Source organism: Sinocyclocheilus rhinocerous, unplaced genomic scaffold (assembly GCF_001515625.1).
Source record: "Sinocyclocheilus rhinocerous isolate Xijiao unplaced genomic scaffold, SAMN03320098_v1.1 scaffold1402, whole genome shotgun sequence".
In the NCBI taxonomy this organism is placed as follows: Eukaryota; Metazoa; Chordata; class Actinopteri; order Cypriniformes; family Cyprinidae; genus Sinocyclocheilus; species Sinocyclocheilus rhinocerous.
The window spans coordinates 570,465-593,270 of record NW_015640486.1 but is presented as its reverse complement, the minus strand read 5'-3'; the positions used below and the strand labels follow the sequence as shown (position 1 = coordinate 593,270).

The 22,806-nt window shown below is 38.8% G+C and overlaps 1 protein-coding gene across 1 annotated transcript in view; it reads left to right on the top strand.

Annotated features, from left to right (window-relative positions):
* Positions 1-22,806, top strand: part of il1rapl2 (interleukin 1 receptor accessory protein-like 2) — a 201,675-nt gene that overhangs the window by 117,033 nt on the left and 61,836 nt on the right. Inside the window, exons 3-5 of the mRNA XM_016569340.1 lie at positions 758-1,031; positions 17,719-17,905; positions 18,677-18,830. Of these exons, the coding sequence (XP_016424826.1) occupies positions 758-1,031; positions 17,719-17,905; positions 18,677-18,830 (615 nt within the window). The remainder of the gene's footprint in view (positions 1-757; positions 1,032-17,718; positions 17,906-18,676; positions 18,831-22,806) is intronic.

The window sequence follows — 22,806 nt, the reverse complement described above, 5'->3', positions numbered from 1 at the left end:
ACATGAAGGACACTTGATATCATGGAGAGGTGTCGCCAAATACGCCAAATACGCATAAAACGAGTGTGCCATGAAATACGTAATGTAATGCGTGTTGTAAAGATCGCGAGTAAAAACAAACCTTACAGCTGCATGAGTCGTGACTGTCACGTTAGCCTGATGGGACCAAACTCTCTTTGTGATTTTAAAACGTAAGACAGAACCCAGATTTGAAGACTACAGTAAGATTTAACTTCTACTGTTAATAAGATTTTGGTAGGCTACTATTAGATGGATAGCCTAAATGTCCTAATTCAGATGGGCTACCTGTTTTTTTTTTTAATGGTATATCAAAAAGTGTATATTTTTTAAATGTGATTGTTGGTACATTGTACCAGTTTTTACCATACTTTCAAAACAAAAATTAAAATAGGAAAAATATGCAATATGAAAATAATTGAAGACAAAATGTGTTTAACTGAGAAAAAACAAGATTTGGTTTTTAAAAAGCCTTTTTCCAAAAGGTACATCTGGAAAAAGGGGGGTCGTCTTATAATCAGGGTCGTCTTATATTCGGGCCAATACGGTACTAAGAAGTCCTATACAAAAACCTGGTTTTCAGCATTGCATCAATTATATGTCGCCTCAGATTCATTGTTATCGCTCTTTGGCATTGAGCGTATGTTTCAGACTCCAGATATCTATCCTATTCCCAGAGTAAGCCCTGCATATGACAGCGAGGGGGTGTTAATAATGGATGCGTCTTCTCTCTCCGCAGTGGACGGCTGTATCGACTGGTTGGTGGACCTGAAGACGTACCGTGTGCTGGCCGGAGAGCCGCTGAGGGTGAAGTGCGCTCTCTTCTACAGCTACATACGCACCAACTACAGCATGGCCCAGAATGCCAAGCTGCGGCTCATCTGGTACAGGAACAAGGGCGACTCCGAGGAGCCCATCATCTTCTCGGGTCACCGGCTGAGTAAGGAGGGAGACTCCGTTTGGTTCCGCTCCGCAGAGATGGAGGACAATGGATTTTACACTTGTGTGCTCAGGTGGGTCATTAGCGATTCAAACTCAAACCAAGTGTGCCGTGAGAAAAACACAGCCCACTGAAATCTGCAGTCTAACACAGCCCTGGATCACAGCTGACGTCACCCACAGATGCTGAAAAACAACAAGCTGATGTCTAAAATACAGGTCAAACATGCAAATCAATGTGACGTCAAATACTTGACATGACGGTGATTCGATGTAAATTGAACGTCAAACATTTTGGCCTACATTTACAATAAACCAGTTTTCTCCCAGTTACCCCTGGAAGAAATTGCTGTCCAAACTGAGTTTAAAATGATGTTACAGCATCTTGATCAGGTCTTGACTAATACTTGACGTCAAACTGATATGAAGGTGTCCGCTGGGTTACCTTGTTTACTATAGTAGGGTAAGATGAGCCACACACCCAACATTATTATGTTCATTATCAAAGTTTTTAGTGTCTATTGATTAATGACGGATTTGTGGATCAATGTTAAAGGGTTAGTAACCCTGGAGTAACCCTTTAATGTTTTTAGATTGAAGGATTTTGTTTTTATTTTGAAGTGAAAAGATAAAATTAGACCATTGAGGTAAGATGGGCCACTAGTGTTTGAATTGAATACTTATTCTAATTAATGGGGTTCTTATTTAATATTTCCATGAATTAGATGTACATTTCAGACATCTTCGCTTTCACTACAACCCCGCAGGCTAATAGAGGAAAATCATTTATTACATTTTTTTTTTTTTTTTTTTCTAATTTAAATTCATGCTGTTTCTATTATGACATACCTTCAATTAAAATATGGACAATTAAACGTGTAAATATTCAGATGCCTGGAAGTCAGAATAAATTGACCTTTCTCTTTTACTGTTTCAGTTATTAACTCATTTTGTCAGAACACAATTTTAAATAGAATAGTTTAATAGTGGTTGCAGTAGTTTCTTTCAAGATCTTTCTGAGACACACAGTCAGCGCTAGAGACACTGCACTGTAAATCTAGGGCAGTTGGGCAAAGACCATGGAAATACAGTGTGTTTGTTGTTTTATTTTATGCATGTCATGGACAGTTCCACACACAGCGTTGCTGGCAGCAGTCAGATGAGTCCACCAGTGTATTCCTGTGTGTGCGTTACAGTGTCCCGGACCTGATGAAGAAGGGAAAAAAGCCATTTATACTGGCTTTACCAGGCTCGCTGACTAGAGGAGAGCTCAATGTACTGAACAGTGCAGTTGCATTATTTTTCAGCTGTCAAAGAATCGTGTCTGTGTGCAGTAGCTCGAACTATTGGGACTGTATTGTGAGAGGGACACCGTTCTTGAGTCATGAGCGTCACGGGTGAAGCCCTTCTCATGTCGTCTTCTTGTGTTTCTGTGAAGTTAATGCAGTTTGATTCTAGCTCTGACCCCAGTTTCAGATGATTATGGAATTTAAACTGAGAGTTTGCTTCTGTTTTTTTTATTTATTTGTTATTTGATTATACAAGGCATTCCCACACTTTTCAATTATCTGTAGATTAGGGAGCCGATGTCATGCTGTCCTGGGTTTACTAATAGCATTAATCTGTGCGCTCCCCGCTCGCTCAGAACAACACTTCCCTCAGGCTGGAATAATCCACACCACGTCTGCTACCTGAACCCATCTGAAACTTTGATTTGTAAGTGGCTACAGAGAAAAACTGCTCATCAGTGCTGGGGAAACTACTTTAAACCCGGCTTGACAAACTACAAGCTACACATCATTTAAAGAAGTTCAACTATAGACCAGCAAACATTGTGAAAAAATAGTCAGCAACATTACAAGCTACTAACAAAAAGAGTGCAGCAGCTAATTACGTTTGACGCTACAGAAGGGCGATATTTATTTGTCAGTTCGTTAGTTAATGCATCAGATTACAAATTACTTTGTAATGAAAAGCACTTTAAATCCGTTCTCTCTGATGCCCATCACATGCTGAGAAACACAGTACTAATAAACAGTTATTCTAATTTATTTGTAATTATGTTTATTTATTTATTTATTTAGTCAGCAATCTACAAAAACCCTCTGTTTCCAAGCTTGTAGATTTGTTGTTCCTGGCTTCAGTCTAATCAGAAATATACAGAAAAAAATGACAGAAATGCATGCATAATGTGCACTGCACACTGCATACTGCTTTCAAAAACAGTAGATAGTGCGTCATTCTAAACTCCCAAAACCTCCTCATTTATGAAGACAATATTTGAAATGAGAAGCCGGAGATGCAGGAATATAAAACAGCTCTAATTCACACGCGAGCACCTACGCTTTCGCGAGAGGCAAGCTGAAGGAAGACCTCGAGGAAACCCACGGCTCACTCTCACGCTGCGGCTGAAGGGCAACTGGTGTAAAGCATCTGAACAGACTGTGGCAGCTGTGACTGAAGGCACAGGATCTAGTTCCTCCAAGCTCTGATTGCTGAAGGATGGTTTCTATTCCAGGCGCTGCAAACAAGTCTGGCACTGAATAAAACACACAGTGACAAAGCGCACAGTCTCAGAGCCACACAACTAAACGTGAGCAGCTATTATCTAACGTACAACATCTGCGTGTTATCACACATCCAGCTGTTCATCAAACAACAGTGTTCAGCTCTTTCAAATCAGTTAAAGCTTTAGGTATCACAAAGTATCAATGAACAGTGTTTCACAGCATTTGGTAACACTTCAGACTGCTGCTCCAGCATTAATTAAAAACAAAACAGGGTTCCACAACAAACAAGCTTCGCAATATTAACATTTTAGTCTCCACTCTTAACCAACAAGAAACATGTTTTGATTGGTCAGTAATAGCACTCAGCGATCAATATTTTCTTAGAAGTTCTCTGGGAGCTAATAGTGAACTACTGTATTCAAATGAGTGCTAATATTTACTCATTCATTTCTTGTTAGTTAATAATAGTTATTAATTTATTAATCTCAGTTAATGTTCATTTTTACCAGCAATATGTTTTTTTTTTTTATGTGAAAAGTACTTTTTTATCTCAAAATTACATTAGTTACTGCATTATGAACAAACATGAATAAAAAATATATATAATATATATTAAAAAAAAAATTTTTTACATTGATAAATAGAATGTTACATTTGTACATTTTATTTGTCTACATATTTGAAAATTGCTACTTTGTCACTATGACAGCACAGATTCCCAGGTGTTGAGACATTTATGCATCACGCGAGACAAATGTTTTCACTGTGACATGTCATGTATTTTCCAGTTTTACGGTTTCTGCCTCATTTGCAAATTAACATTGACTGACAAGCTGAACAATATTTTAAACCTACATGTTGTTTTAGGTAATCTTCTCAAATCTTTTCATTTGCGTAATGAACCTAGCTTTTAGATACCAACTGGCACATCTGAACATGCCTGCCTCCCTGCTATAATATATATATATATATATATATATATATATGCTAAAAGCAGCAGGCCATGCTGAATGAATATGGATGAATAAGCTGTAGTCATGAAACAGTAGGCAAAACAATACTTGGGCCCACTTGCAAGAAACCCTTTAAAAGAAGAAAACCCTTAGTTACAATGGAAAGTGTATTATTAAGGGTTAATTATTATTAGTGCTGTCAACCGATTAATCGCGATTAATCACATCCAAAATAAAAGTTTTTGTTTACACAATATGTGTGTGTGTACTGTGCACATTTATTATGTATATTAATCACGATTAATCGTTTGACAGCACTAATTATTATGCTTTACAGGAGTCATCATATTCACAAATGATGGAAAAAAACAACACAGCCGATACTGTACTGTTACTGTAAGTCACGTGACAATCCCAACATGGCGGATGTAGTATGTCTATGATTTTATTGCTACAACACATATGTGTGCTTATAGAATGTAATTTGTTAATGGTAGAGGGCATATTAACATGCATTAGGTTCATCTGATCATAGGTACTAAAAGTAATGCATTATGATATTGCCTTACTTCCTAAAACTTGCTTAGTTACTTTTTATGGAAAGTAATGCATTAGGTTACTTTTGCATTACTTTTTCTCATCTCAGCTGGGCTTGCTTGTTTGTTTTTAATATGAAAGAGTTCTATTTTTGGCAAACGTAAAAGCACTTTCCCACCAAAAGTGAATGCTTTCAGCTGTGCTGCCATTCTGGATTGCATGAAAAATAGGATGCATGAGAAGAAAGTTCAACACCTTTGTTCTTAATCATAAAAAATGAAACACAAATGTAATGTTTATCTAAAGTCATTTCTGCTTCTTAGTGCAGTTGAATTGGATCATTGAAAGTCAACAGCAAAGACATTGGTTAATAAAATGGGATTAAATACATAAAGGTTATCTATGTTATTTAACATATTTAATTATTGCAGGTTTGTGTCATATTCTGAGTTTGTATTTCACTGTTTTTATTGATTTTGTGCAATACTGAATCTGTTTTTGTGCAGGTGAGATGAGTAAATGCATGCTGAGATTTAGTCTACAGAGGTGCACAAAGTCTCATTCACACACACACACACACACACACACACACATTCACTCACACACACACTCATTCACTCACACACACTCACACACACACACTCACTCACCCACACACACTCACCCACACACTCACCCACACACTCACTCACTCACACTCACACACACACACACTCACACACACACACACTCATTCACTCACACACACACTCATTCACTCACACACACACTCATTCACTCACACACACACTCATTCACTCACACACACACTCATTCACTCACACACACACTCATTCACTCACACACACACTCATTCACTCACACACACACTCATTCACTCACACACACACTCATTCACTCACACACACACTCATTCACTCACACACACACTCATTCACTCACACACACACTCATTCACTCACACACACACTCATTCACTCACACACACACTCATTCACTCACACACACACTCATTCACTCACACACACACTCATTCACTCACACACACACTCATTCACTCACACACACACTCATTCACTCACACACACACTCATTCACTCACACACACACTCATTCACTCACACACACACTCATTCACTCACACACACACTCATTCACTCACACACACACTCATTCACTCACACACACACTCATTCACTCACACACACACTCATTCACTCACACACACACTCATTCACTCACACACACACTCATTCACTCACACACACACTCATTCACTCACACACACACTCATTCACTCACACACACACTCATTCACTCACACACACACTCATTCACTCACACACACACTCATTCACTCACACACACACTCATTCACTCACACACACACTCATTCACTCACACACACACTCATTCACTCACACACACACTCATTCACTCACACACACACTCATTCACTCACACACACACTCATTCACTCACACACACACTCATTCACTCACACACACACTCATTCACTCACACACACACTCATTCACTCACACACACACTCATTCACTCACACACACACTCATTCACTCACACACACACTCATTCACTCACACACACACTCATTCACTCACACACACACTCATTCACTCACACACACACTCATTCACTCACACACACACTCATTCACTCACACACACACTCATTCACTCACACACACACTCATTCACTCACACACACACTCATTCACTCACACACACACTCATTCACTCACACACACACTCATTCACTCACACACACACTCATTCACTCACACACACACTCATTCACTCACACACACACTCATTCACTCACACACACACTCATTCACTCACACACACACTCATTCACTCACACACACACTCATTCACTCACACACACACTCATTCACTCACACACACACTCATTCACTCACACACACACTCATTCACTCACACACACACTCATTCACTCACACACACACTCATTCACTCACACACACACTCATTCACTCACACACACACTCATTCACTCACACACACACTCATTCACTCACACACACACTCATTCACTCACACACACACTCATTCACTCACACACACACTCATTCACTCACACACACACTCATTCACTCACACACACACTCATTCACTCACACACACACTCATTCACTCACACACACACTCATTCACTCACACACACACTCATTCACTCACACACACACTCATTCACTCACACACACACTCATTCACTCACACACACACTCATTCACTCACACACACACTCATTCACTCACACACACACTCATTCACTCACACACACACTCATTCACTCACACACACACTCATTCACTCACACACACACTCATTCACTCACACACACACTCATTCACTCACACACACTCACACACACACACTCACTCACCCACACACACTCACCCACACACTCACCCACACACTCACTCACTCACACTCACACACACACACACACACTCACACACACTCACTCACACACACTCAAGCTGCATCCCAGTGCACCAGTGACATCATATAACCGCCGGAGCCGATCTAGATTCCTGTGTTTGCACACGAGCCTCAGACCCGTCACACTGAAGGTGTTCTCACAGCATCCACACCATGACTTTAGTGTCAGGTTCACTTCTAAAGGGAACCAAGAGCCTTGTCTCAGTTTGGGCTGAAGACTCAATCCAAAAACACCCAGATTATTCAGATACTTGACAAATAAATAATTTGACACGAAACGTTTTGATTTGAAATATTTTATTAGCTCGTTAGATGCAAAATAGTTCTTAGCAAGCGACTTTTAGCCAAATAAATTTCAAAGTTCAAACAAAATGGACATAATTAGTAATAATATACAGCCATACCATGACTTTACCCAATAAATAATGACGTGACATGCACTTTTGATTTCAGTTTAAACAGTTTAAAAATTGTACGTTTACTTTGATCTTATAATCTATTACAGTGTGCAAAGCAATCATTCTAGCAACAAGACGAACACATGAACAATATTACCGTACTGTAGGCCCACTATTGATACTGAATGTGATCAGACATATTATGCTATACATTATTCATCATATTTGGGCACTTCTGGTGTTCTCAGCGCATGTGTGAGCGATAATGTGCCTCGCTTGACCACTCGTGACGTATTCAGGTGTGAACACTTCTTCATCACGCAGTACATACTCTGACTGTACATAGTGGCAGTGTTTGAATAAGCAATTCCTTCTAATTCAATCAAGCTAATTAAGAGGATAATTAGAGACAGCTGGTTAAACACAGCGAGGCCTGATTGCCAGCCTTGTTCTTTATTCATGTCCTCTCCTCGCATGCTTTCTTTGTGTTTTAGTTTTTTTTTTTCAGCTGCTTACACACATTTTCAAAACGGTGCCTCTTTTTTTCAAAACTTTACACACAAATCCAAGAATTGCACACAAAATGCGAACTGCCTCATATCTCTTGCAAAATGAAGCACTGCATTCAAAATATCACAAACACATCTCAAAAGCAAACATTTGCAAACACCTTTGCCATAATATTAATTCCTGTTAGACCTTTGTGTGTTACATAGATAATTGTGTGTTGTGTTTTGCAAAAAGTGTTTTATGAAATTGAAAACTGAGTCAAAGGCTGAGAATTAGTGTATGGTTTTGCAGATTTGGTGTGTGCTTCTGCTGTTTGAGTGTCAGCTTTCAGAAACTGTGATTTTGTGTGTAAGCAGTTGAACAAAACTGTAAGAAGCCTCTTAGGATGAAGGGATGAAACTGGAGGACAGAGGAGTATAACGTTTACTGCTCACTCCAAAGAACCATCAGGTGCACTTTAGGTGTCTGCCATCATGTTGTGGGAATATTGTTAATTAGGAAATTCTTAATAATCTTAAAGCAAGAAACACTTTGAATCTCCATAAAGTGGCTTGATGAGCGCAGTGTTGCTCTGAAATATTTACAATTGAAATATGAAGTCAGAGCAGGACGTATTGAACAGCCCATTCTTTGTGTGTGTGTGTGTGTGTGTGTGCATGTTTATAAATGTGTGTGTGCGAGTGTGTGTGTGAGTGTGCGTGCGTGCGTGTGTGCGTGTGTGTGTGTGAGAGAGAGAGACATCATGATTTTGCCTGGGTCTGTTTATGGCTGGAACTGTTTATTAAATGTGTATCTTCAGAATACAAATTGGATTAATGTTTAGAAGTACACTAGCATATAGATGATCTTAAAGCCAGGGTCTAGGCTTTGAACTGGGCAGTTCCCTAGGGCGCCACCAGCTGGACGGAGCATTATTGAAATAATTCACTGTGTTAAATTAAATAAAACAGCTGAATATTAGCATAAGGAAGATATGTTGAAATGTTATCAGAAAGACGGCATTTAGAAATCCACATATTTAGTGACGCCAACTGAAATTATATATCCAAATGTCCAAAAACATTTGTCCAGAAAACACAATAAAGTTTTCTCTTGTAATCAAAAAAATTAAAACAATCAACATTGTAATCCAAAAATTTAGTCTTGACCATATCCCTACACCTAAACCTAACCTTAACCATGAGTAATCCCTAAAATCAGAGGAAATGATAGATGAATGACACTAACATTGGTGTTTCATATTTTAGAGCACTCGCTGCAATTTATGAAAGAAATCAATGAAATCTGTATGTGGGAGTAACTGTAATTTAATTACAAATTTTTTCTCAGTAACTGTAACTGATTACAGTTACTTTTATTTTGTAATTAAATTACGTAATTCCATTACATGTAACTAGTTACTTCCCAACACTGTGTATATATATATATATATATATATATATCAAACAGCTCCTACATTACCACATGTTGTTCAAATGGGTTTCAAGAAAAATTCTCCTAGCTCATCCAGAAACTGGAGCTTCATATCCAATTAATGCAACTTCGTTTGATGACATAAATAGGTAAGCAAGAATCTCAGAACTTTGAAATATAAGGAAACGTTCTACTATGAACCAATATAAGATGATAACCAATATAATCTGCCAGTTCTGCAGGGGATGGTTAGTTAAAATAATATTATTGTCAGGATTATGGACTATTCTGTGTGTGTTTTTGCCTCTGTGAACCTGTTTCTTACTCATGTTGATTGTTAATTTGATCCCAGGTGTGTCTCATTCCTCCCTTATTACCCTGAGTTTAAAAGCACTAGTCCATTCAGTTAGTGTTGGTTGGGTCTATGTGTTGAATGTCCTCCTTGTTCTCGGTTTTCCTGTGGATTTATTAAAGACATTCAAGAACTCCTCGTTTCTTGCTCCCCGAGTGAATTGTGACAATTATAGGAAGGAGTTAGGATAAAATAGGGTAGGAATTTTGTATTGAATCACTGATTATGAATAGCAACAAATAGTTGGTTAGTCAATGCAGCTGGTGGCACTTGTGCTGAAATTATGCCGTTATGTTCATCAGTCAACAGCGGCTACAATCAATGCACATCGCTGACATTTAAATCTCCACGACATGAGCTTTACCCCTGGATGTGTAAAACAGATGAAACCGATAGACTATTGATCAGGATTGACATAAATGCTCTTAATACGACCAGCATAATTGAGCTATTTAAGATGAGAAGGGTAAGAGTGCCACAAATGTCACTCTCTCATTTACTCACTTAAATGAAGCGTTTACTTTTAGCCCTTATATCTCTTGTTAATTTGCCTACAGGGACAACAGATGAAAATGACTCGCATAGCTAAAAGTGACACATTTATTAAAGTGCTTTAATGAAGTGATTAGTTAATTAAGCCAGTGAACTCTTGTATATTCTTAGACCCTCACATGCAATGATAGATTGACAGAATGACAGATTGGTGTTAATACCCATTAATAGAGTACATGATCATAGAAACCTACATCTCTTTTCCAAAGGTTTATGGGTAGTTGACATGAAATGTCATGTGGTGTGAATCTTCATCACATATTATTTTAAATCATGTTTTTTTTTTTCTTTTCTAATTCATTCATATTTATCATGCCTTGCAGTTCTACTACCATTAAACATTAACATACAATTTTAACTGCATAAAAAATCCTCATGTTACTGTTTGCCTACTGTACCTGTTTTACAGTCTCGGTAAATGTTGTTAATGTTAATATGTTAAAATTTCTCTACACTGTAGGAAGCAGGTATTGGGGTATTTCTAAACTCATTTTATACATTTTAAAACTGTATTACTATATGAGAGGAACTAAATTCTTATTAAATTACTCATAGCCAGGAATCATTCAACACCTGATGAGCCCTGTTTGATGGGCCACGAAATGTAAAATTGAAAACCATGTATGTATGAATTTGGCAAATCATTTTATGATGACCTGAACTATATTCATTGCTAGAATCTATTTAGAGAAGCTTGAGATCCCTGCTTTTCATCTCAGCCCCTCTTAAAACCTGCAATTAACTGTGTGCTGTCAGCTCTCTATAAATCGGTGATCTCTCTTCACGCCGGTCGAAAACAGCGACTGTAAGATAACGGAGGTTATTGTTCTCTGAATCCTCCCCTTACCAGCAGTTCAGCACATTAAGGGCCCATATCCCATAAAAGTGCTGATGGGAGTGGAAAGTCTCAAATGGTCACAAAAAGGGTTCAGACATGCTTTTTTGGACGTTAAATAATAGCACAAATACCAGTAAACTGACTACCACAGACCTTAGTAAATCAAATTGCATCATTCATTTAAAGACTCTCCTTTCTGAAATGGAAACACCTACAAGTTCTACAAGTTCTTCTATTCTTCTTATTACACTGGGCAGTAATATTCATCCTAGAGCACTGCATACAGTTATCACAGATACACACTCTCCTGTCTATATGCTCCTGGTTTCAATGAAATTAGATAAACAAAAAAACAACCTAAAAACAAATTCACAGAGCTACAATAAATTCCACGAAACACAAACAGAGCAAACACACTGAACCTACAAAGCACAACAATCATACAAAGACTTGTAATGACCCATGTGCAAAGTGTGGTTAAAAAACAGGCAGAGGTCCAACTCATAAACAGCATAACAGTCCAGGCAAATTATTATTATCATTATTATTATTAGTCATTTAGCAGATGCTTTTATCCAAAGCGATTTACAAATGAAGACAATGGAAGCAATCAAAATCAACAAAAGAGCAATGATGTGCAAGTGCTATAACAAGTCTCAGTTAGACTAACGCAGTACACATAGCAAGGTTTTTTTTTATTATATAATAAATAAAAATAAATCAGATGGAATAGAAAAAGAATAGAGCAAGCTAGTGTTAGAGGCCTTTTTTTTTTTTGCTTTTGTTAATTGTATAATAAATAAAAAGAGAACAAATAGATAGAATACAAAAAGATTAGAAAAGCTAGTGTTAGTTTTTTTTTTTTTTAAAGAAAACAAGCTGTTAGTAAATGAATAGAGTGCAAGTCTAAAAGGGGCAAGTTATTTTTTTTAATAAAGAATATAATTAGAATAGAGAGTGCTAGAGTTAGAGGGTCAAATAAAGATGGAAGAGCTGCAGGACCGGGCAGTTTTAGTAATGTGGTCTGAAAAAGTCAGCTGATCATCAATCATAGCTCCAAGGTTTCTGGCTGTTTTTGAAGGAGTTATGGTTGATGTGCCTAACTGGATTGTGAAATTGTGATGAAACGATGGGTTTGTTGAAACCACAAGCAGTTCTGCCTTAGCCAGGTTGAGTTGAAGGTGATGGTCCTTCCTCCAGCAAGAAATGTCTGTTAGACAAGCTGAGATGCAACGCTCCGACTTTTAAAAAATCCGCCCCTCCCTCCATTCAAAATCACACCGCTCCGCTCACATACTCTGGACATAACGGTCTTATCAAGTAACTGTACGAAGTTCTGGTTCAACCTCCGCCTACTTATACAGATACAGATACAAATTATTTTGTGATTGTTACAGATACAAATACTGGCTTCGCTGCACACCTTTATGCACCATATAAGTCCAGTTTAGAAAAACTAAAAACTAAAAAATTTGAGCTTCTCTGACCTGTTCAATGGCTGTGGGAACCAGGGTTATCAGAAAAGAGAACTTAACAGTGATGGGATGTAAACCACCATCTTTCATCTCTGCAAAAAACAAAATAAATAAATAAAAAACCCTGCCACTGCAGGAGAAGTTGATACTCGAATAAACCCCTGTTGTAAAGCCTCTTCCACATACTCTAGCAAGACAGTGGCACAAGATGGTAACTCACTAGGTGGTATATGAACTGAGCTGAAATGGAGCGTTAGGGTATGGGAGACAATCTCTTCATACAGCAGAAGCTTCACTTCATGATATTTCCCCCTCCAGGAGATAAAAGGATCACTGAGCACCGGCCAGGGAAATCCCTGGATGATATTGTGTTAGTGACAAACCGCTGATTATTTTCTTGATGCACCGCCACCATTTGGATGAGAATGGGACTACACTGTAAGCCCAGCTAAATAGTTGGTTAGCTGGTTGCCTTAAAAAATGAAGTTTAGTGATAGCTTGAGTGAATTTAACAAACATTCCAGGCTTTCAAACATCTACTTGTAATTCAATAGACCAAATGCAAAGTTTCATGATGCAGATCATTTTGTCATTCCAGAAATACAGATATACAGGTGTAGCTACTTATCCAGACAATGGCTTTATATTTAATAATAATAATAATAACAATAATTCAAGCAAGATTCAAACTCACAACCTGGTAACAAAGAATGCTTCACTTGTCTATGTTCCAAACCGACTTGTTTGCAGATGTGAAGCCATGTGCAGGTATGTGAAGTACATCTGAGGATCCATCGACAGGCTTGTGTGTGTAAGATCAGGCTTATGTCAGGGACTGAGATCCCCAAGACTGAAATCATTCAATCACCCATAGCATGGATGGCACAGAAACACCGGGTGCCAATAAAAATATAGGTTAATCAATGCTGTCTGTGCAGGATTCATGAGTTCAGCACCAGAACATAGATATATGTTTTATAAAGAACTACAGAATTTGAAGTTTTTACTGCGTTTTTAAAGGTTGTTCTCTGACAGGCTGAGAGTTCAACTCCAGTCCTAATGAGACACACCTCAAGCAGCCGATCGAGGTCTTCAGGACAGCCCTGATCTACGACATCAGCCTGCAGAAGCCTTTCTGATTGATCTAGCTGTTAACGTTCTTTCTAAGAGTAGCTTTGATAGCTACAGAAGCAGCTGAGCATCCCTGGTCTGTTTAGATGGCCCAGTTCTCCATTAGTGTGAAAATGAAGACGCACAGTCAATATTAAAATGAATTTTCCCCAGACTGACATGTACTGTATCAGCTTGTCCATGTGTTTTGCTGCTATCATTGATGCAGCAGGAATACAGGAGTAATGCAGAGGAACACTGCCAGAACTGTAGGCCGCCTTTCTCGGTCAACAATCAATACAGCCCTATTCAATACAGTTTAAGCATTACACTGCAGCAGCTAATGGACACCACAGAGCACAAAAATGCAATCAGTGCTAATAAACACTATCAGTGGGTGCAGACACACACATACACTGTATAAAAATTCCGTAACAATTACGGTAAAAAAACGGCAGCTGTGGTTGCCGGAATTTTACCGTAAAAAATATGGTAGCAACATTTTAGGTTTTATGGTTTTAACTTAAATTTACAGTTAATACCGTAATTTCATTAGGTAGCAACTTTTTAGGTTTTACGGTTTTAACTTACATTTACAGTTAAATACCGTAATTTCATTAACTGATATAATGTTAATATACCAACCTATTGAAGTACTGAAATCTGTTTTGTACCTTGTACCTCTTGTACACTGACAACCACCCAATGCAGGTGTTGATGAGAAAGTCACATGATGAACCAAAGCCCATCACAAGCAGCTTTTAAATAATAACATATATAGAAGGTGCACAGTGTCATTCACACAAACACTAAACACCATCATGGTGACACACATGAAACTGAAATAATGCAATAAACATTCATTTAACAACATTAGGTGTAACACACAACCCTAATATACAAAACCGATAAGAAAAAACTAAGAAGAAACATCAAATTTGAAATGTAACGCAGGGAATTCTTTGAATGTCAATTTACGGTTATTCACTGTAAATTATACTGTATTTTTCACTTCCAAAAACGGTATACTACCGTAAAATTAATGTCCAATACATGTAATGTCCAATACAGTTTTTCACCGTATATAGTAGGGGAATTTACCGTTAACCATTTAACAGGTTTTTACTGTAGCATTTTTACAGTCTTTTACCGTTAAATTCACGGTAATTTTTACAGTGTAGAGCTCAACTAGCTTTATTCTGTACATGCACAGGCAGGGAGTTTTGCCTGTAGTGACAGAGAAAGAATGTGTAAAGGGTTGAATACATATTACATAAATACATTTTTTTTTAAATTTGCTGTCTTTATTACATTGACAGATAAAAAAATAAAAAAATAAAATTGTGTGAGATGTTGTGAATTGTGTTTGATCAGCTCCAGTCTTGGGTTTGTAATATTTGTGATTTGTCAGAAGGATCTGCGGAGTGACAGCTCTCACACACTCCAGCACAACTGGACGACTGAAGCCTCATTAGCGCTCAAACACTAGCCTAATGTCCTAATTAGCAGCTGAAGGGAGGGCAGATGGCACTTCTTCAGTCGCTGCTGTACACTGGAAGCATCTTTTCCTCTCTTCAGGCTGATAACGGCTCAGAGAGCACTAAATAATCGTCTGAAGCGGTCAGCAGCTTTGAGGGTCCATTGTCCACTCTCAATGTCATCTGGGACAGGAGAAGACTCAGGCCTCAAATAACGGCATTGATCCACGTCACACAAGATGCAATCACTCAACTTTATTGATCAGTCTGCACACGTGTGTTTCACTATTACTAGTAACAACAGCAATATCTGACGCTCTGCACTGGCCCCAAAATAATTAAGTTTGAGTTGATTTCTGGATCGTTTCAGAACGTGTTATATTCACGTTACCGAAATAATTAAATGTGAGGCTTGTGAATTGTTTGGAATATTCCTCACTCACGATGGCTGATCGAGGGAGTTCCTGTGGAAAAGCTGTCCTCTAGGGAATATGGTTTTGCATATTTGACTGATATGCATATGTGTGTGTTTAATGAGACGTTTCCCGTGTGTGGGAGACAGTTTGTTTCATCTCAGTACAGCCTTCTCAGAAATGCTCTCTCTGTTTGTATGCAGATGTATTCTCATTTTCAGATCCACTGTATTTTTCATCATTAATTGATTCCCTTTGAACGTTATGACAGGAGGTATCAGATTCTTTCATAACCGAAAAGCCCAACACAGCTCTCAATTAATCCAGCCGGGTGTCGTTGTGGGATAAAAGAAAAAGACAAGGATGGAGCAGTGGGGATGTTAATAATTACTAAACTGTTTATATTGAACGCACTGGTAATTGCTCTGTTTTACCACTGTGGCCAAGCCTTGTGCTTCTGATATTGCACAGAATAAAAGAAAATCAATGCAGTAGGCAGATTCAAAGAATGTGTGGAAAAAGCTTGAGATTTCTAGAATCAGAGCTAAATGAATAGGGAGAATCATTTCATGTAGACGTTCATGTCATTAAGTGTTTCCAAATGTACAGAAGCCCACAGAGACTAGTTATTTTTTTACTATAGCGAAGAAAACCCCATAAGAAGTGGTTACAGATACTGTAATAGAACCTAAATTATACACTTCTCCCTCATACATAAAAAAGAGAGAAACATCTACAAAGAGATGCTCTACCAAAATCTGCTAAATAGGTCAGCAAGCATTTGTTAAAAACAAAGCTGCCAAAACAAGGAGCTTTATACTTCCTCCACATTGTGACGTGATGGACATTTGCAACAACACATCAGCGTCTGCTTCACCTCATGCTCAGAGGCAGCGTTGACGACGAATGTGGAAAATGTGTGGAAATTATGAATAAAATAGCAGAGGAGTTTTGGAGTAAATATTAAAGGGTTTCTTTATTTTACTTTAATATGTTCCTTGAGCTTGTGAGTTTTCAAAATGTGGCTATTTTCAACCCTCATTCTGCCAAAAAACACTGTTTTAGTGGTGAATTTCAGACAAATCATGAGGTGAGATGATTGCGCTGATTGCAAATGTCGCTCACAGTGTGATGTCACAATGTGGAGGAAGTAGAAAGCGCGCCGCTTTGGCAGCTTTGTTTTTAACAAAAGCTCACTGAGAGAATTTGAGCTCTGAAACTAGAGGAGTGTTTTCATAGCACAATGATGTAATGTGTGACCCTGGAGCACAAAAGCAGTCTTAAGTCTCTGGGGTATATTTGTAGCAATAGCCAACAATACATTGTATGGGTCAAAATTATACATTTTTCTTTTATGCCAAAAATCATTAGGATATTAAGTAAAGATCATGTTCCATGAAGATATTTAGTACATTTCCAACCGTAAATATATCAAAACTTAATTTTGAATAGAAATATGCACTTCATTTGGACAACTTTAAAGGTGATTTTCTCAATATTTTGATTTTTTTGCACCCTCAGATTCCAGATTTTCAAATAGTTGCATCTCAGCCAAATATTGTCCTATCCTAACAAACCATACATCAATGGAAAGCTTATTTATTCAGCTTTCAGATGATGTATGAATCTCAATTTAAAAAAAAAGACCCTTATGACTGGTTTTGTGCTCCAGGGTCACATATATGTCAGAAGAGTCGTGGTGTCATGACCTGTCTGATGGTGTGTCTTTACAGAAACTCCACGTACTGTATGAAGGTGTCCATGTCTCTGACGGTGGAGGAGAGCGAGGAGGGACTCTGCTTCAGCAGCCGAATACGGTACCAGGAGAACGCTGAGGTCACCAAGAGCAAAATGATCAGCTGCCCTGACATCGACGACTATCTCGCACCCTACAAGCAGCCTATCATGACTTGGTACAAGGTACAGGCTCACATCTCACACAGCATGAGAGGACCATGATGGATGCTTTGGTTTCTGTCTCAACTCCTACACTGTAAAAAAAAATCCGTAAAATTTACGGTAAAAAAACAGCACATTAGATGTAACATACAACCCTTCTGTACAAACATGATAAGAAAAACTAAGACGAAACATAGTTATTTCAACAACAACAACAACAAAAAAAGAAAACATCAAAGTTGAAATGTAACGCAGGGAATTCTGGGAATGTCAATTTACGGTTATTCACTGTAAATGATACCTTCTTTTTCCAAAAATGATACCTTCTTTTTCCTTGTTCTCTTCCAAAAACGGTATACTACCGTAAAATTACAAGTAATGCCCAATACAGTTTTTCACTGTATATAGTAGGGCAACTTACCATTAACAATTTAACAGGTTTTTACCTTTTGGTCTTTTACCATTAAATTCACAGTAATTTTTTTTACAGTGTTGCCCTAAACATGACCTAAACTAAACCTGAAGAGTTTAGTTCAAACCAGATGTAACACACTAACCTGGAGGTTTCTAGTCCGTCTGAAGAGCATGATTAGCTGGATCAGGTGTGTTTCAAAAGGTTTTGAGCTAAACTCTGCAGGTTTGGAAACCCCTGCCTTAAACCATCTGGCTTTGAGAGGAACATTGTTCCAGGATCAACAAACCTATTTTTTTTTTAAAACATCTGTGAGTTTTAGGATAGTGGGTTTGAAATGAGTGAGTGTGAGACATGTGAAGAGTGGTGTGTTTCCTCAGGAGTGTCAGAGGAAAGAGTGGAGGAGCTCCATCATCATCAACACCACCAGCCTCTGGATCCCGGAGGTGCAGGAGGACGACGGAGGGAACTACACCTGTGAACTCAAATATGGCAGCAGAGTTGTGAGACGGACCACAGAGCTCAAAGTCACAGGTACTCGTTCAAACTCATTCAGATCTGAGAAAGCAGACAGAACCTGTTCCTAGTCAATGATAGCGTCTACACTGGATGTGTTATGTAAACAGATGCCCTGCTCTGTTTCTGCTGTGCTGCATGTGCTTGTGCTACGTCAAGAAACCATCAATGGGTTTGGAGCGTTTGCCTTGACTCGTCCAGTGCAGACAGACTCAAGCCGTTGAGTTAAATGCAATTCATACAGAAAAGGCAAGAGCAGGTCTGAACACATTTCTGCTAGTTTTTCCGTCCTTTTAAGACAACATTCAGACTGCTGTGGCTTTATTTGAATTTGTTTTTCACACATCAGGACCCGTATTCACAAAACATTTTATCTTACCACTAAGAGTTCTCCTAAACAGCAGTAAGAGTTTTTAACTTAATTTTTTATCCACAAAGCTGCTGAGACAAGCTTTTACTAAGGAATAGAGAGAAGTCTTAAGCTCAGAGTAAGAGCGGGGTGGATGATGTCAGCATGCTCATTAACTATGCACACAGTGATTGGCTGATAGTCTCTGTCAGAGATTTATTCATAGAAATATTGTAGAGCGTGATATTATGATGCCATATTCAAATAAAGGTTTAAAAATAAAAATGTAAATAAAGATTTTAAAACGCAGGCTAAGAGTCACTAATTAAACAAGCATATGTTCAGATAATTGTCAGCCTCTTACATGTGTGCTTCTCTTAAACAATTAGTGGATATGCATATAAACAGCCTTTTAATTAACAGAGTAGAATAATCATGGCTGATAGTAAGACATGCAAACGTAAAAGAAAACCAAACTGGACGCAAGAACAGCTGTTACTTCTTGCTGAGCTGGTTAATGAAAACAAGGACATAATCAAAGGAAAGTCTCCAAAACCAAAAAAGATGCATGGGAAGACATATGTGTGCAAAAAAATGCAGTGTGTTACTAAAATGTTTCTGTTCTGAGGCAGATTTTATGTTAGGATAGTTTGTGGCTTGGTCTTAGTGACTTAGGACTCCTCTTCACTGCTCCTAAACTTTCACAGATTTAGGAGCTAGTTTTAGTGCTCAAACACTTTGTGAAATACTCCTAGTGCAAAAATGTAGGAGTCCTAAATTTAGGACTGACACGTTCATTATTTTTAAGATTTTCTCTTAAATCGGCGAGTCATGAGCTACTTTTAGCCTGAAGATGTTTTGTGAATACGGACCCTGATGTTGCCAAATAAACTGCAGTTCAGTGTTTCTCAGCTCAGACCCTGCTCAAACGCACCTGTCTGAAGCTCTCGAGTGACCCTGAACACCTCGATCAGCTGGATCAGGTGTGTTTGACTGGGGCTGGACGGTGGATCTCCAGGCCAGAGCTGAGAAGTGCTGCTGGAGCTGGTCACTTCACATTTTGTTCAGACTAAGGCTGCGCATTTATGGCAAAATCACAGTCGTTGATTTGATTTCCCTGGATACTGTAATCTTCATCATTAAAATGATTAATAGCTCAGTTCTGTCTGTAAAATGTGACCTCAGATGATCCAGCACTGCTCTGTGTTCCACACGAATGTCTAAAAGCAGATCTGTGGTGTTTGAGCAGCTAGCTGTCTGTGGTCAGCAGGTTCTGGAGGGTTGCCAGAAAGTGTTTTCTCTGTCAGCCTCGTGCCTGGAGCCCATGGAGGAGTGGGATTGTTTGAAAGCGAGCTCTTGTTCAAGCCTCCAGCCCTTCAGCCGCTTCTGTGCACATATCCAGGATAAATCCAGCTCTGCAGAGCAAACAACAGACTGCACACAGCAGTGGAATCAGAAGAGACTCTGCTTTCACGACTTGTGCCTGCATAATGTGACCTCGCCGTGTCTTTCTAACGCTCCCTAAGGCTACACAACACTCAACTCATCTCAGGCACTCTCTCATTACTATACATGAATCGTTAGAAACAACAACACTTACACATGCCGCCCTAATTAGTTCTTGATCATACAGTATTACCATTGTGCATGACCATGAAAACACGATGAAAATGAGCATACTGTACATGCATGTAACCAGAGCCAGTGCCTTCAACATTTCACTGTGCAAATCCCATCGAACACTGAGTTAATGATGCATTTATGATTGATTGCAGCACAGCCATATGTAGCGGATGTTAGATTTTCACAAACCACTAAACTGGAACACTAGAAGTTCTAAAGTGCTGATCTGAGAACAGCTCCCTTGCATTTGCTTTTTTATAGATGGATATGCATAATCCTACTGGATGTGACTATAGAAGAAAACTTTTCCCAGTCAAGCAGGAGGAGAAAGTTTGTAAGAGAGAAATAAGAGTGTCTGTGAGCTGTAAGTTTGTGTAAATCCGCCTCATCCGGGATGTAAACGGTCAGGACTCTTTCCGTGTCACATGATAATGGGAGCTGAGACAGGAGCTCGTCTGCTAACGAACCTTCCTCATCGATAAATGATGGGCCGCTACGAGAGCCTCGCTCCAGCTCGTCTTCTGACAGGGCACGACAGCAGCAGAACACACATTTATCTCAGTGTTGTTCCAATCCCCCGCACACATCATCCTCATCCTCATCATCAGCACGTGTGAGCAAAAATGTGTCACGCACCTTTATTGTTTTGCCCAAAGGCAGATGATTTGTCTCTCTCAGACGCTGAAGGGGCTCTAAAACTCAAGAATATATCAAGAAATAACAACGTAATTCAGTTAACCCAGCTGATTTGCATTGAATTCTTGCAAGGTTTTTGCAAGAGGAGAATTCTGTGAAAGGAGAATCTTTACACACTGCTGATCTCAAATACCACACAGCTCTCAAGCTCTAAAAACGACATGTCATCATCATCAAGCAAAAAGTCAAGTAAAGTTGGCTCATGTAAATAGCTGGTTTTAAGAGAGTTTATTAAAATCACTCCATTAATTAAGCAGTGATTGTAACACTGAGAGCGTCTCTCGTCTGCATGCGGAGATGCTATCGGTCACTTCACGACCGCTGCTCTGTTTAAAGATCTGCTCAGCTGCTGCTCCAGTGATGCTGGGGATGATGCAGCATGATAATGGCACTATTCCATGCTCATCCTCTCACCGCAGGCTGTGTCGATCCATGTTTCATCATGATAATGCAGCTCATCTGCTGTTCAGTCTCTGAGAGATGAAGCTGCTCCTGCTGGATCCTCTGGTTGTTCATCAGGACGCTTCATTAAGACTCTTAGCATCAAACTAAAACCCTGGAAACTAGGATAGTCCATAAATGTTTGTCTGCTCCTGTTACTGAAATATCCAGTGCAGTGATACATTTAAATGGTCCATATTATATATGAATTTGCACCCCTTTACCTAAATTCATTACTTCAGAGTTATGTGCCTCTAGAAGCTTGCGTTCTGCAAGTGAACGTCGCTTTATTGTTCATCTCAAAGAAGCACAAAATCACTTTTACGGACTTTTACATTAACTGTTCCCTCCTGGTGGAATGACCTGCCCAACTCAATCCCAGCAGCTGAGTCCTTAACCATCTTCAAGAAACGACTAAAAACACATCTGTTCCACCTTTATTCACTAGCTTCTCTATTCTTTTTGTATTCTATCTATTTGTTTTCTTTTTATTAAAATTAAAAAAAAACCTTGCTACGTGTACTGCGTTAAGCTAACTGAGACTTGTTATAGCACTTGCATATCATTGCTCTTTTGTTGATTTGTTGACTGCAGGAAAGGAAAGGAATTTGTTCCTGTTGAGACGACACAAATCAAGCAGCCAAGGGAATTGGGTTTATCTCAAAATGTGTAATGGTTTTACTGGTTTTAATGGAAGCTGTATTGGTCCGTGTTGGTCTCTACTGGTAATTGGTCGCCTTCTATTGGTGGCTTGTTAAAACCACTAAATCCTAATGGAATATGTCCCAAAACACACTACTGAAAACCATTGTTTAATGGTCTTAACGGTTAAAAGTTGATGGTTTGTAATGTTTGTAATTGTATTTGTAGTGGAAGCCAATTTCA